At 46.5% G+C, this 17,021-nt stretch overlaps 1 protein-coding gene across 6 annotated transcripts in view; it reads right to left on the minus strand.

Annotated features, from left to right (window-relative positions):
• The window catches only part of LOC135260979 (microtubule cross-linking factor 1-like), a 38,129-nt gene that overhangs the window by 15,920 nt on the left and 5,188 nt on the right, over positions 1-17,021 (minus strand). For all 6 annotated transcript variants that reach the window (XM_064346760.1, XM_064346761.1, XM_064346759.1 and 3 more), the window contains exons 4-5: positions 5,076-5,135; positions 3,158-4,528 (exon numbers count right to left, since the gene is read on the minus strand). In XM_064346760.1, coding sequence (XP_064202830.1) covers positions 3,158-4,528; positions 5,076-5,135 — 1,431 coding nt within the window. The remainder of the gene's footprint in view (positions 1-3,157; positions 4,529-5,075; positions 5,136-17,021) is intronic.

Genomic DNA, 17,021 nt, shown 5'->3' on the forward strand with positions numbered 1-17,021 from the left:
CTTGATTTATATCAAAAATCTTTCATTTGGATGCATTATAGATGTTCAGTTAAAACAACATTAAAGATGCATCTGCTTAGATCTGCTTTCAAGATGCATCTGCTCAGAGGGAACACTTTTCATGATACACAGCCAGCACTTCAACCTGAGATTACTGCTAAACATGTTTTCTAGAACACTAGTTATTTGGTTTTGAATTTGTGGCTTTTGCATATAATGTTAAGGTTCCATTTTTAAAATATCAAAAATTCCTCTGTACCTTTGAGATTTACATTCCATAAACCACAGTGCAGACAGGCAATGTTCACTGCAAAATCAATGTACATTACCAAGCCTGTACAGTGCACCTACAGGTAGCCTGGGGGCGGGACTGCATTGTCATAAACTCTAGAAAGATTTTTAATGTGTTTGTTCTGTAGAATAGTAAATCATGCAGATTCTTCTTGGGAGATAATTAAAATCATATCACCATAGCCCTCAAATTCACACAAAAAAAAAAAAATGTCACATCACGTCCACATCCGATGGCAAGAGATGGGTATGGTAATGAAATCATAAATAACAAGAGTTTGTGATAAAAAGCAGCGGGTGAGTCGGGGAGTGCACATGAGAAACAGCTTTTAAAAGCCATGGACAGATGAAGAGGACATCTTAGATCACAGTATGGCCGCTTCAAGAAACAGCTGGAAAGCTTCCAATGGTTTTAAAGTACACTACTCACCTTGCCCTGGGATGGACAATTACCTCTCAATTACTTCTCAATTCTCAACTACTTCTCAACTACTTGTCAGGACAAAACAGTAATGAAATGCACCTTTTTGGGGAGATGAACCTGGGTGTGAGATTTACAATTCACTCAGAACCCAGCTAGCTCTGGGTTGTCTTTTCACTGCAGACCGGCTGAGGACAAAATACCAATACACCCCTGCTTAAAATGCGGCATAGAAAGTGTAAGGGGTGCAGCCACTGTAAAAGGAAGATGGACGAGGCACTGACCTCCACACTTAAACCCTCTGGTCTGTGGTATTAACTGTGTCCAGCGGCTCTGCTGCTCTGGTCAGTGCCCCGATGACCTTGCTGGGTCTCAGGTTCTCCCACACGCTCCTGTCCTAGACACCACCAAGGCTCATCCCTCTGACTGGACTGCGTGTGGATGGGGGTGGGAGGTGGTGGTGGTGGGGGGGGGGCTCAGGGGCTTGCGACACAGGGGGTGTGTATGCATGAGCGGACCAGCGCACAAAAACAAAGGATGAAAGAAACAAAGACGAATAAAGCAACAACAGGAAAAACACAGGTGAAGGGCATGGTGGGTGACGAGAAACAGCAGGAAAGAAGTAAAAATAAAATATAACTAAAATAAAACTACAGCACAAAGAAAAGTGTGAAGAGGAAAACCAACTTAAAGACGATGGCGTAGGAGAGAGATGAGAAGAGCAGGAGGAGGAGGACCAACAGCACTATGGGCTGGCACAGCTGAGCGGAACATAAAGTGGGGAAAAGAGGAAGGGGGGAGGAAAAAAAGAACGCAAACCCGTGGTTATGAGGCGCATGCGATGTGGGACCCCAGAGTCAAACCAAACAACTGCAGTGTCTGCTATGTCCCAGCTAGGAGGTCCGTATGTACAGCCCTGCGGCTAAACCAGTTACACAGAGAAGCTTCACTTCACCCAGACCCCGCGACACACACACGCAGCATCTCCGTCCTTTCACAGCCAGTGTTTAGCATCCATTAGATTTATGCCATTAGTTTCCTCACTCATTTCAGTACAGCTGCAATTAAAGCTTCAGCAAAGCAGCCAAGCGCCTCAGGGCCAAGTCAAGGCAGTTAAAGTTTAAATATGAAGCAGTTATTAAGAGACCCTCGGCTTTTACAAAGCATGCTGGTGAAAGGGCCTCTCCAGAGCACCAGTGAAAACAGACTTATTCACCAACAGTGATTGTGACTGTGCTGTTCTTTGAATATGGCTCTGTGACGGGATGGTACCAAAGTCCAGATGGTGCCACCAAATTTTATGAATCACCTTCAAGAGATGGCCATGATCCCCTGACGCACTGCACTTAAGGGCACCTCAGAAGCAGGCGAGCATACTAAAGCACTGTGTTTATAATAAAAAGCCTGGTGGTTACACAGAGATTACACAGAACAGAGATTACACAGCACTGGGGAGCATTAAGCTTCAGAGGCTGGGCAGAAGTATACCCCCACCCCGGTGAGGTGAAGGGTGGAGAGCGTTGGGGGGGGGGGTTAGATGTAGCAGCAGCAGAAGCAGTGGCAGGGGGGTGACTGGAGGGGGGCAGGGAGGAGGTTGGGAGTGAAGCTGAGCTGGGTGGCACTTGGTGCATGGATCCCTTGAGCCCCCACTGTTCATATTCCTATTCGCCCACCGCCCCTCCACTCTACAACCCTGGGTATTGAATAAGCACTCAAATATTACTGGCACAGTAAACTCTAATGAAGCCTTTTCATAAAACCTTTCAAAAAAAGGAAAGAGTAACATATAATAAGGTTCATAATAATGGATGATATGTATTATATGTACGCTATTATACGTACATATATAACTAAATGACATATTGACTGTTTTTGGTGGGAGCAGGTGATCTTCAATGGCACGAGGCTCTGCTAGCATAAAGGTGAACAGATGATACTAATAACGAATGACAGCCCTGACACTGACTATGGCTCATTTACTGAAGTCACTATTTCTGGGTTCCTCAAATTCACAGAACGGTTGGCATTTTGCAAGTGAAAAGGGAGTCAGTGTTCTATTGATTACTTGGATAAAGTTCAAATAAAGGTGACAAGGTTAATAAAAATGATTTTTCAATAATAAAGTGATTTTTAAAAGCTGGGTTCTTGACTTTTCCAACCATATACTTGAGGAACTAACGTTTTAACATATGATGGTTAAAAAAATGTTGTCATTTGATACTATCCTGAGCATACATATGTCTGTCACACACACCCACACTATCTTCACACGCTCAGATGATCAGTGCGTTTTATTTGCTCAGCCAAGAGCCAGTTCAGATATTAAAACAGATGCTGTATTCAATTTGTCTATACTGCAAAAATAAAATAAAAATAAATAAGGATAGAGGCAGCGCTTTTTTGTATGGTAACATCGCAGGTGTGAAAGGTAAAGCGGAGGCTCACCTGGAAGTCGGTGACACCGTCCCTCCCCAGAGTTCCGATGGGCGAGTCGCGGGACATGGAGGTGACTCCGGAGAGGAAGCTGCTGGATTCGGTGAGGTGTGGCATGGGCGAGAGGTCATCGCCACGGTCCCGCAGCCCCTCCCCCAGGTGCTCCACCTTCTCCATGAAGATGTGCAGCTCCGTCCTGAACGCCCTCATGCGGGTGTTGATGGCGTCGAAGACCCGGGGCTCGGACCTGCCGTCCGCCGAGCCCCCGTCGCCCCGCGAGTCGGCCCCCGGCGGCTCCCCGGCGGTCGCCAGCAGCCTGCCGTCGTGGACGAGGCCGTCGGTGTCGGTGATGAGGCGGTCCACGGTCCGGCCCAGGCGCTCCGCCTCCCGCCGCACGTTGGCGAAGGTCTCGCCGTCGTCTCTGCGGCGCTGGGGCGGCTCCATGGGACTGAGGCGGCTGAGCTCCGAGGGCTTCCCGCTGCTGAACCCGGACGTCCTCTCCAGGAGGTCCTCCGAGTCGCTCTCCCCGCCCACGGGCCCCTCCCTCTTGGGCTGGGGGGGCGGCGGAGCCTCGTCCTCGCTCTCCCGCTTGTCGCTCTCGGCGTCGCTGTCCCTGTCGCGGGGGCTGGCCGCGCGCGGGCCCAGCTGAGAGGCCAGGTCGCACCGCTGCACGTTGGAGATCAGCACCCGGTTCTCATACTGCAGCTTCAACACCTTCCCGCTCAGGTCGTTGATCTGGAGACGGGCGGCTTTCAGCTCCTCCTGCAGGGGGAGCCCCCCCACGTTGGCACCGCAGGCCCCCCCATTGCCCGCCCCATTGCCCCCCACAGGCCTGGGGGCCCCGTCGTCCTCTGGCCGCACCCCGAACTTGAAGCGGTTGAGCTCGGAGGTCAGCTCCTTGTTGTGGTCCTCGATCTCCGAGATGGATCTCCGCAGAAGCTCCGCCTCCTCCTCCACAAACTGCAGGTGGCGCCGTAGCTCCGCCCCCGACTCCAGCGCATCGCCGTAGGGGGAGGCGGGGGGGCAGGTCAGCGGCTCCCTCCCCAGGCAGATCTCCTCGTAGTGGCAGCGGAGGTCCTCGTTCTCCGCCCGCAGGCCCCGGTTCTCCACCTCCAGCTCCACCATCTTCCTCCCCAGGATGTTGGCCTCCTCCTCCACCAGCTTCAGGCGCAGCTTAAGCTCCGCCTCCCGGGTGGTGTGGGGGCCGCCGCCGCATTCGGCGGGCGCCAGCGGGCTGTCCACGTCCCCGTACACGGACCTGTACTTCTGCAGCTCCTGCTCCAGCTCGTCCTTCTCCCGGCCCAGCTTGGCCATCTTCTTACGCATCAGCGCAGACTCCTCCTTAGCAAACTGCAGCTGGCACCTGAGGTCAGCGCTGTCCTCCTGTGGGGAAGGGGGGGCATGTGGGGGGGGAGAGGGGGGGGACAGGGGGGCAGGGGGGCAGGGGGGCAGGTAATCTGTGAGGATGAGCTACAGAGGAGGAAGGAGCTTAAACAGCAGCTGGCCCATACCGCAGCTGTGCACAGACAGGATGCATGATAATGGGGAGAGTTAATGGGGTCCTTTCCCCTGGGAAACACTGTCTAATATTTACTGGATATGATATTGTTTTCATACAGCCCAACCCATAATTCACAGTTTGCTTTGACCTCCAAAGAAGTGTGAAATCTGCTGCTCAGAGGGGTAAAATTGCTCAAAAAAATGCAACCCTCATCTGGACGCCTTCATACAACTTATCACTCGTTCATTTCTTTAGTGCAGACATATATCCAAAGTAACTTACTTTTGCTTCACACAATGTCCATTTAAAGGGCAGCGTCCTATCGGTTAATCCAGCCCACAGCCTTTGGGCTCATGAGTTCTGCTCTTTACCCACTGCGAAGCACCTCGGTTTGTTGGCTGTTTTATGACGGTAAAGTAAAGAGCTCACCTGGGCCGCAGACTTCTTCTCTTTGAACATCTCCCGACTGGCCCGTCTGCGCAGGGTGCCCTGCGAGAAAGCAGAAGAGCGCAGGATTAGCAGCTGCAGAGCAGCAGACCGTTCCCTAAAGGCCGGATAAATCCACCGCAGAGACTTATTTAGACTACTAATGCAATATTAGAACAGCTCAAAAACACACAAGAATAATCAGAATATCTCAAATCAATTTAGGTTTTAATACAAACAACACAATGAATTTTAATTTTAACAAGGATGTAAGCCTGTTAACTGTTTTTTTTTTTGTACTTTATAGCTGAGATTTTTCAGTTTAGGGTCTGAGCACACACACACACACATGCTCACACACACACACACACACACACACAGTGCTGAGGATTCATCACAATGTCAAGGGTGTGGAATCCAATCACAAGGACAGTTTGAGCAATAGCGTGCTTTGTCATGGAAGAAGCATTTCTTCATGAAAATTCTCACTTTTTGTTGAAATGACTGCCGATAGCATGAAAATTAATCTGCAAAATGGCATCATGCAACACTGAATGCATCCGATTAAAGCCGCATCAAAGAGCCATGCACACAGCATGCGATACGACCTTTATTCCTGCAGCTATCTTCATCTCCCAACATTAATCTACAGCGCTAAGTAAGCTCTTCCCATATTCAAATGATAAATAATCATGAGCTTTGCAAAATCTGAGCATATGGTCTCAAACTGAAATGCAAGGCAATGTTAATGGAAATTTAATTACAAACGTAAACACGGTAATATACAATTCACTACTATTGACACACAACTTTCTGTGGATGATATTAACAGTGCGTAAGAATATAATTAAATTTGTTGTTTTCAGGCAGAAATGAGAGAGGACAGGGATTTTCATTTCACTGTTTTTGGCATCTGTGTGCTGGAAGTAAGACAGTAAAACCACCAGATTTCCTCAGACCACAGAAAGAAAGAAAAGAAACTGGAGAATGACATCACTGTCGCAGAAAACCAAGAATTTATTTTAGAATGAATTGGTGAGTGCACAGCCTTGTATTGTTATTCTGACAGATAGAAAAACTAATTTGTGGGAGTTTTGAGATTGTTGGCTTGTGTTGGTGCACATTTTGAAAAGGGAATTTAGCACCAAGCATTTCAAATGTTTTTGCCTACTCATGGATGGTGGGCGTGGGTGGGTCTGAAATACAGTTGGACGTGGTGTGCGTTCGTGTGTACTAAGGCATGTTATTGTGTAGGTGGAGAGGTATGAATGTGTGTGTGTGTTTGTGTGTGTGTGCTTGTGCATGTGTGTGTGTGTGTGTGTGTGTGTGAATATGTGTGTGCGTGCATGTGTGTGGTGATGATGATAGGACTAGGTAGTGAGGAGCAGGACTATCATACAAGCAAAACAGCATTCACCTAATCCTCTAAATGCACTGTAAATATGCTTAATTCAGTCCAACTGGTGAAATGTGACAGTTAACTAAGTGTTAGCAGAAAATCACACAGGGGAACTCTCCCTGTCAGATACAGAGATGAGGTACTTATGGTACATAAAACCTGTGTGGAAATAAACTGTGACTTTACTGCAGCTATACAACACTTCCAAAGATGTATCTCAGAGACACACTGCTTATGTCCACCCCATTCTGACAAGATGCGTGGTTAAAACCCGACCCATTTCTGCAAGTAAAAATATGCTTTACCACACAGGAGTCTGGTGTGACCTTGGGCATTCAGGATGATGACATCACCCCACGGACATAGTTATGACTGAAAAAAACATCATTCACCATGCTGCAAAGGGCCTGGTCATGAGATTCTAACAGAAACTCCTAAATAGAAGCACTTGTGGTTTGATCACTTGATCACAAGCCTTTTGAACCAGTTCATTTTGTGTGAAAATACACTTGGCATTGAACTGTTTTACATGAGAGCACAGAGCAGAACTTCTCCATCCCAGCGCCACACAGCAGCTCTCTGCTGCCCATGCTCTCACTGACAAGATGAAAAGATCCAAATGAAACATTTCCCAAATTCCCAAACTTCACTGGATAAGGAGAGCATTTCTTACGTCTGCTTGGCCTGTGAATATTTTCTCTCTCTTCTCTGTGTCATGCAGAAGGGGGAGTCTGATACTGAGGCTGTGTGAAAGCATTGCCCATGGATTATGTGAGGCAGGCAGAAAGCCCTGCCATAAGCTGGGGGGTCAGGAGGCTGATTAATTCATATGCAGCGCTGTTAATCAGTTTCCACTGTTCCCTTTTTAAACTCATCTTTTATTTACAGGTAATATGGCCATATGTAATCACCTGCATTTTGAGGGCACTATGTACTGTGAGGACTGCACTTATAACAGCCTTGTTTTACACCAGCCAATCAGCCAGGGGTTCTCACAGACTCAATATGGCAGTATTGGCAGCAGCTCTATTACCGAAGCAGTAACTCCATTATAAAACTAGTAGCTATATTGCTAAATCAGTACCTCTATTGCAAAATCAGTAGCTCTATTTCAAAGGCAGTAATTACTCTGAGGCAACCATCTTTAATACAGAAATCATACAGGAGGTATAGCAGGATGCAGGAGTGCCAAGCACTTAGGACTAGCGCTATCTTTTACCTTTGACCTGGAAAGCGGTATCTGTAGGAAAATATCTTACAATAGAAATACCCACTAAGCAATATGACAGCAGATGAATAAACAGCACTGTCAAAATCATAAGCTCATCCAGAGAACAAAGTGTAGCCTGGCACAGGTGCTGATCTCAGGGGACACCGGTAATGCATTCACAGGAAGCGCTCAGCTGTTCTCAGAGACGGTTCTGCTTACCGCACACTCTCCGTGCAAGCGCACCGCACTGGATCCAACCATGTCCGTCATCCTAACCACTCCCACTCCCATCCTGGCCCGGTTCACTGGCTGTCACGCCAGAAATCCCAGCATCTACTACTTCTACTCAAGCAGAGTGCTGCCTAAGGTTTCCCACGGGACAGGAAGTGGGTTTGCGGTTCAACCAGCCCCCAGCAGCACTGCTGCGACCACAAAGGAGGGCACGGAGAAGGCCCATTGCTTTAACAGTCTGCCCTCTCTCCCCAACAGTGACACTCTGTCCAGTAATGAGCTTTCACCTTACACAGCCCACGGGCTAACAAAGCACATTTTCTTAGGTAGCACGAGAGGAAAAAGATATGTTGGGCGGGCCAGAAAGGCCGGTCTTAAAGGGCATATTGGCTTCAGAGGTCACGTGTAAGTTCATTTAACACAGGCTTGTGTGTGTGATTGATGTGTTTTCCTATAATCCTCAACCTACACTCTTTATGTGCAGCAGCTTTGTGTGTTGCATCCTGAAACTAACAGAATGAGAGCCACAGGGGTTGTGGCTTTGTGTTTTGTGTGTGAAATAGAAAGTGTTCAATAAGAACAAACACTTAATATCCCCGAAATAGGTGGTTCATACATGCTTTTTCCATACAGATGTGATTGTTTTTTTTTCATGGGAAATGGAAGAGCCTGGATTGCTTCAGTATGACTTTGACCCACAGGTTCAGTCATTATCATAAGCACCCATTATCCCCAAGCCCATTTGACTTGTGGGTGCAACCCATAAATATCCCAGTCCATTAATGATTCATGACAGTAATTAAATTGAATGAAAAAGCATGCGCATAGGGGACATAAAAGCCATCGCAATTAGGAAGATGTAAAAATCTAATCAAAACTAAACAAGAAAATAGTCAACATATGTCTTTATGATCACTTGCACAGCATTTTGACAATATAACTATAATCTCCTAAATCTCAGAGATGGAATCCAGGTCAGATTTGCTGTTTTGCACTTTAGAATCCCGTATTAGTGTACAATACAAAGCCAGAGACCACAGGTACATGAGTGTGGGGTACCTCATTTTAAGCCTCAATTCAAGAAAATTATAAAACAGCTTAAAACTTAAAATAGCTTAGTCTTATTTACAGGAAAGGACACACCGAAAGGACCAAAACAAGAGATAATGAGCTTGTTCATTACACAGAGAATTTACTTAGAGCTTCTCAGCCCAGAGGCTGGGATGCTTCCCAACTTATGGCTGGTAAAATGGCAAAGGTTATTTTGGACATCTTACAATGTGATATATAATAAATCAAGGGAGAGGACCACTAATGCATTTTCTCTGCTTGTTGCATTGCTGTACACTCAAACACACTGAAAAAATCTATTTGTATTAATTCAGGTTATCATGGTATTTTTGTGGGTTCATGCTTTTAGGGCTTGTTATGGGTGTAATCTGTATGTATTCAGGATTTGTATTTTGCTTTTTGGAAAGCACAGTTCACTTGCTCCAGTGCCAGGTATGGTGCTATTGCTCATATTGCTATAGGTTAACACATTTATGTTCCCTTATGCACGTAACATGAACTTATTCAGGAGTCAAGACCAGTGATGTGGGAACTATATTTTATGTCTGTCACATGCACTAAGCAAACATGTCTAACAGGTTGAATAACAGGTAGAAGAGAAATGAGCAATGATGCTGATCATGACGCATCATCAGCATCATCGCCACGCCCCAGACTTCAGTGCACCCCTTTACACTTCAGTGCACCCCTTTATTAAATCCCTCTGTCCTGACAGTACTGACTGTATGCCTGCCTGTCTGTCCACCCATTGACGCGTGCAATTAGATTTTGATAAGATTAGCGAACTGACATTTTCACTGCTGATGTGCCGAATAGTTTCCTGTCAATTCCAGAGATTGAGAGCAACAGTCTAGAGAGACAGAGCAATCAGAGAGAGGTCAGCAGGTTGTGATGGTATAGAAATACTAGTGCTTACTGTTAACATACCGCAGTCAGGCTTGTGTTTTGATATTAGCGACTGGGAGTTTTGATTAGATGTTGAGACCCTTGGGCGGGGGGCGGGGGGGGCGGGGGGGGCGGGGGGTGAACCTATCTGGGAATTAACTTGAATTGATTGAAAATGATCTCATTCCTCAAATTCATAATTGAATTTGCATTTTTTCATTCAGTATACATGAACAGCGGGAAATTTGAGCCTCCTGCTGTCAGGAAGATTTTCTATAATAAAATTAAGGATAAGCACTGTGATGTGAAAAACAGGTAGCATATGACTCACTGAAAGAACCATAGCCCCACCCTCAAACAGCTTGTCATGCATATATAGAAGCAATTCATATAAGGTGCCTTGGTCAAGGGCACAGCTGCAGTGCTCCGTCCGAGTTTCAAACCAGCAACCGCCAGGCTGCCAATCCACTTCCCAAACCACCCCGACACGCGCCGCTCCTGTGACGCCTCGCCTGCGATGACAGATGCGACATCCCGAGGCGGAGCGTGAAGACAGACAAGCTGCTAATGCAGACAGATGGAGATGCAGGTGGGATTTCTGTCTCCACGGCTCCTCTCCTCCGCAGCTGCGGCTGCAGGGCGGGACAGCGGGGCGGGACAAGGCTAACGCTGCTCCTGGGAGGCACCTCACTTCCCTTTAGAGCGAGAGGGAGGATATGTGCACACCTCTGTGTTTAGTAGGCTCAGAGAAAGATAAAATATCCTTCTATATCTAATGGTATATAAATATAATGTGTGTGTAATGTGTTTTTGTACGTCGCTTTAGATAAAAGCGTCTGCCAAATAAATGTAATGTAATGTAAATGTGTGTGTACGTGAGAGAGTGAGAAAGAGAGAGTGAGAGAGAGAGAGACAGAGAGAGCGCATCTGCAAAGAAAATTCCCCTAAAAGAAAATCTTAAAAGGGAATATATTCAGTTTATTCCAGTTTGCTGAGAAAGTAGTCTTCATGGGTCCCAGTTATATACAGCCCTGATATAACCCACTGAAGCGCAACAGGATATTGGTTGATAGTGTATACCTACTTGCACCAGTATTCACTGAAGCCAACAGGTCAGCATGTGTCATAACTCCAAACATAAGAGTAACGCTTTGATTAACCACACATTTAAGCACCTGCTAGCCCCCCCCCCCCCCCACCTCAGTACATTTCCTGATGTCCAGATGGTGGCCTACTTGCGTGTGACATAACCTGTGCTTATGCAGCTACTCTGAGGGGACACAAAGCAGGTGGGAGGTCATGTGACAGGAAGCTGCTGCTACTGCAGCAGATGTCTCAGCCGCTCTAAAAGCCATCCCCCCCACTAAGACCTTCAGGGGCTTGATACTAAGGCTTAGACACCAAGCAACTGGAAGGATGGGGTTACCTGGGAGTAGTAGGTTGTCTGGACAACGAGGCTCTGGTTATTGGGGCAACAGTGACAATTCCAAACATGATCATAACTATAAATGCCTTGGAAACACCTGAAAAAGACAATGTGTAACGCCTGAAACCCAATGTTTAGTTTCAACACCCTCAGTTCATACCTTTCCAGAATGCTTTTCTGCACTTAACTGAACCCTCTGAATTTGCATTCAAGTATCAGTGCTACTCCCGCTGTACACTGCCTCTCACCTACCCCCTTTCCCACAACTGACGGTAATGATTGCCACTTGACACCTCATTGCTGAACTTAAAGGCTGCTAGATGTGCACATTTTGAAAATCCAATAAACCATTCACTGTATTTGATTTTCTCGCTTCAAGAATAATATCTGTCTTGTGCAAACCCATTTTCCTGATGTGTGATTGGTACACCCGACTAAGAGCAATTTACATTTAATGAACAAAACGACAAATTAATTTCTTAGCTACATGCACATGTTAAGTGCTAAACTGTGAGGTAAATACTAATATCTGTAGATAAACAGCACTGATGCCCTTTAAGAGGATTTGTAAGACTTTCAATGCTAAAAGCTCCCATTGCAAATATAGCCGAACACTGTCTTTTTAGATCAGATTAAATTCCTCCTCCTAACTGTCCATTCTAGCTGGATAGTTCTTTCTGTTTAAAGTAAAGCCCTGGGATTCTCTTTGCTTTGTGCAAGTTCAACTGATTTAAAAATGTAAGCATCACGATAATATTCAAGCCTAAGCATGTGAAAAACATTGCCTGATTTCACACGTATGACACACGCATTACACACGCTCTGTGTCGGCAGGAGAATGGGAGTGGACAGGTGCACTTACACAGTTACCGTTACAGAGTTACCCCACTCTGTGACCATAAGCATGGTCAAACCTCATTTCAGCCATTCGGACGTAAAGTAACTCTTGTCCTCAGTCCAATATTATTTCAACAGTTTAAAAATAAAATAAAATCATATCTGGTGAAAGACACGTGTAAGCTAATTAATACACATCATTAATTACTCAGCATCTCAAACTCAAAAGTCTTCCCCTGTAGGGACCAACAGGCGTACTTCACCTGGGAATGAAACCTAGAAGCTTCCGGTTAGAAGCCCAGGTCAATTCCATATACTATGACACAGCAGGGCCAGACTTCCCCTTTAAGGTTTGATGTCATGCTGTTAAGGCTCACAGGTGCACCGGTCTGAGTGCGCTAAGCCTGATATGTCTGCAGCCGGGGCGATGTTAAAGCCGAAATACGGCAGCGTTGAGCCACGGTGAACAGCGCAGCCGCAGTGAAGTCAGCACCACGCGCAGCCGCAGTGAAGTCAGCACCACGCGCAGCAGCCGCGCCGCGTCGCGTCCCTCCCGCTCTCCGCCAGCGCAGTCAGAGCGGAGACGCTAACTAGGTCAATGAGATTCCTGGGATCCGCCTGCGTTTCCCACATGGGGGGGGGGCTGCGGTAATGAAGAGCACAAGCTGATGATGAGAGAGAAACACCTCTTCCTCCGGCGATCTAATTATCTACTTGAATTTTTAATTAATTAAGAAAATACTTTTCCTGTTATGCATCACGCATTTGAAGATGAAATGAGCTTCTCCTCCGGTCGATGACGCAAGCCAGTCCTACAGCCAGCTAGAGTCATTCAGTTGAACAGAGAATTGTTTCTTTCCGATGGAGACACCAACAGCTACAAATGAAAGCCTGGTGAACATATGAAAGTGTAGCTGTACACAGTCATGCACCCATTGCTTAGAACTAAAATACACCTGGGCGCAGCCTGGTGGCTCACCTTGCCAGGACTCCATTCTAAAGTAGCCATGTGCTCAGGAGTAGCAGTGTGCCCCAGGGATGCCCATGTGCCCCAGGGATAACAATGAGCCACAGGGTTAAGAATGCGCTCCAGGGATAACAATGTGCCCCAGGGGTAACAATGTGCCAAAAGGGGTACCAAAGTATGAAGAGCATGCTAACAGAGCAATGAAGAACACGCTAACACAGCAATAACGAGCACACTAAAACAGCAATAAAGAGCATTCTAAAATGACGATGGCTCAGCGGAGCCAGTGGATTGCAGAGTGAAAAGTGGTGGCTGCTAGCATGTGTACTCTCCCTTGTCAATGGACAGAGGATGGGTGCACCACCTCACAAATATGAACAGGTTTTCCAAAGTGGTATGGGAAAAATAAATAAAAATAAAACTAAAGCCTAATAAACCTGAGCAGCTCCTCCATTCAGCCACAATATCTGCCTCAAATACGCAGACTGAAAACCATGTTGCATCATGTAATCTCAATCTGTCCCCTCTACAGAACAATAACACCAATATTTGAGGAGCAAATATGTGATTTGATGTGAACAATGTCATACAAATCATACAACTGATTTATGACCAGACATTATGATGTAAGTGCAAATATAATTTAGTTCCATAGTCTGTGTGGAATTATTATACAAGCTAATTAAAAACTGCAGCTGTCATTGCCAGCTGATAAGCTAACAAAATAGATTCTCTTTACTGAAACCAACTGTTAATAAAGCGGCTATCAGCTGCCACCAATATCGCAGACTGACAGGAAACAAATATCCTTTCCCTGCTCTTCTTCCAAATTCCAACAAAGAAATGTGCCAGGCAGTTTCGTAACAGCAGCGTGTGCCCTCTCCTTCTGCTGTTGGCCCTGGCAGGAATCATGCTAGGCCGAGAGTGACTACAATCCCACACCGCAGGCCCCAGGATGGAAACAGCGCTCCAAAAGCATTTGAGCGTAAAGACTTCCTTCTTTACCTGAAGATGGTTAGCGCACTGAGTGACATTTACCTGCCTCTGGTAAAATACCGAACGGCTCAAACAACTAAGCAGTGGGAATGCACTTCATTCTACCTCTCCCCCCCCAAACAGACCGCTTCTACGTCCTCAGCTGCCATGGGACACTGAGTTCTGCTCCCATTAAGTTCTAGTGCTGTGATACTGCTCTACAGCATCCAGACACCTTCCGTGGGCGAGACCTCTCAGCCATTTCTATTTCAATCTAAATCAATGCATTTTTCATTCCACCAGTCGCCGCTCAGTCGAAAGGAATGAAGAGCATACAGCGATACAAAAAAAGCTATATCAAATAACACATGCAAGCAATTCAAAATAGAAGGCCTCAGCTTCTGTCGGTGAAAGCATCCCTCTGCCTGTGAGTCCAGCTAAGAGAATGCACTGCAGTTTGAGCTATAGCAGAGTGAAGCAGTTGTAACCCACAGGACAAGACCAGTAGCATCTGCTGGCAGAGAGCTAATTGCACTATGTAATAGAGGGAGGGCAAACTTAGCATCGGCTCTCAGTGTATACCACGGACCTCGCAGTTTACCAGTCTTTCAATCCACTGCAGGCCCCTGTAGTAACAGGTGAAAACCTGGCTACTGTTGCCTGGCTTCTGCAGATGTGGGACACAGTAGGGCTGTTGATTGCGGAGTAAAAAAGGAAGATCAGTCTGTAAGAGGAGAGGAAGAACGGGCCGCTGGCACCCACTCCAAAGTGTGCACCTATACAACAAACCTCCCTAGTCTGCACTTTTCAGTAAGCCTCTCTAGTGTATACTTTTCAGCAAGCATTTCCAAAGTGTGTACTTGGAGCACGCCTCTCCAGAGTGTGTACTTGTACAGCAGGCCTCTCCAAAGTGTGAACTTAGACAGCACGCCTCTCTAAAGTGTGAACTTAGACAGCAAGCTTCTCCAAAGTGTGCACTTATACACCAAGCCTCTCCAAAGTGTGAGCTTAGACAGCAAGCTTCTCCAAAGTGTGCACTTATACAGCAAGCCTCTCCAAAGTGTGCACTTAGACAGCAAGCCTCTCCAAAGTGTGCACTTATACAGCAAGCCTCTCCAAAGTGCACACTTGCATGGCAAGCCTCTCCAAAGTGTGAACTTATACAGCAAGCCTCTCCAAAGTGTGCACTTAAACAACAAGCCTCTCTAAAGTGTATACTTTTCAGCAAGCATTTCCAAAGTGTGTACTTGGAGCACGCCTCTCCAGAGTGTGTACTTGTACAGCAGGCCTCTCCAAAGTGTGAACTTAGACAGCACGCCTCTCTAAAGTGTGCACTTATACACCAAACCTCTCCAAAGTGTGAGCTTAGACAGCAAGCTTCTCCAAAGTGTGCACTTATACAGCAAGCCTCTCCAAAGTGTGCACTTAGACAGCAAGCCTCTCCAAAGTGTGCACTTATACAGCAAGCCTCTCCAAAGTGCACACTTGCATGGCAAGCCTCTCCAAAGTGTGACCTTATACAGCAAGCCTCTCCAAAGTGTGCACTTAAACAACAAGCCTCTCTAAAGTGTGCACTTAAACAACAAGCCTCTTCAAATTGTGCACATATACAGCAAGCCTCTCCACATACAGCAAGCCTCTCCAAAGTGTGCACTTGGACACCACATCAGTTCTGTGAGCCAGCCTGGCTGCACAGAGATTATTTACTAACCCGCTTGACAAGTCCACGGAGTCAGTGCAAGCTGTGCTGTCTCTGGAGTTAGACAACCGTAAATAGACCGGGATCACTGGCTGCTTTATTCGCAGAGACATGCTCATGCTACAAACATCCTCCAACTTAATTACATTCCAGAAAGAAAAATAACCAATTACTTGGGGCTGGTTCCCAGACACCACAAATTAATGTCCTGTCCCCCCCTATCCCACCCCTGCCCCCCCTACACACACACACACACACACACACCATAGTGAGTGGAGCACAAGAGCATGCTGCATCTGGGGTGTCAATCAGTGATGTTAGACATCACAATCTCAACCTGTGTAGTCATGTGACACCAGCTCAATGACACAAATCTCTGGGGAGCAGAATAACTTTCAGTTGCCATAACAAATGCAGTATTTTCCCCTTAGTCCCTCCTGATTTAAACCCATGCTTTACCATAAGTCACTCTGGAATACATCGGGGGGTGGGGGTGTGTGATCACCCGCGAACACTTTCTCGGAATAGAGCTGCAAAGACTGAGCCCTCACTTGTATGACTCTGGCGGAGAAACGCTCCCCACTAATTCACCACTTTTAAAGGTCGACTGGATGTGAAAGGCAGAGACAATCCTTTTAGTCCAGGTCTCCTATTGGCTCACGGATTTGGAATTTATTTGGGTCACAATCCTTTAACAGCAGGAACAATGACTCAAGCATTTACAGTTAAATAAATGGTGTCTAATAGTTGATGCAGTCACCTCCGCTCTGGCATATTGTGCAAAGAAACCCAGCCAAACCTGAGGTACAAAAGCAGAGTTCTCAAAGACTAAGGTTCCCCCGGTCGCAAATGACAATGACGGAGTTTGGCCTCACAGTCACCCCATACAAATTATTGACAAGTCTCTAACATAGAAACCGTAGGATCCAAACTGCAGCTAAGGCTCATCATGCACTTAACCGCAGATATGGAATGCAAACAGGCTAGCATGTGTGTTAGCCTCTCAGAACATCTATCCAGCAGGGCCAAGTTTGGAGTCACAGCAACCAACCAGGATGAGGATTTGCTTTGATCTAAGATGAGCCCTCGAACTTCTGGTCAGTCTAACACTGCTCTGACCCAATTCCCTGGCTGTTCCACAGTTACCTGGCATACCATCATGTCCCATTAGCTTAATCTGCCCAAACTGACCCAGAATAGTTTTCTTCATCTCTTTAAAAGACAAGATTCAGACACCACACAGCCCTGC

The sequence above is a fragment of the Anguilla rostrata genome, chromosome 8 (assembly GCF_018555375.3).
Source record: "Anguilla rostrata isolate EN2019 chromosome 8, ASM1855537v3, whole genome shotgun sequence".
Classification (NCBI taxonomy): Eukaryota; Metazoa; Chordata; class Actinopteri; order Anguilliformes; family Anguillidae; genus Anguilla; species Anguilla rostrata.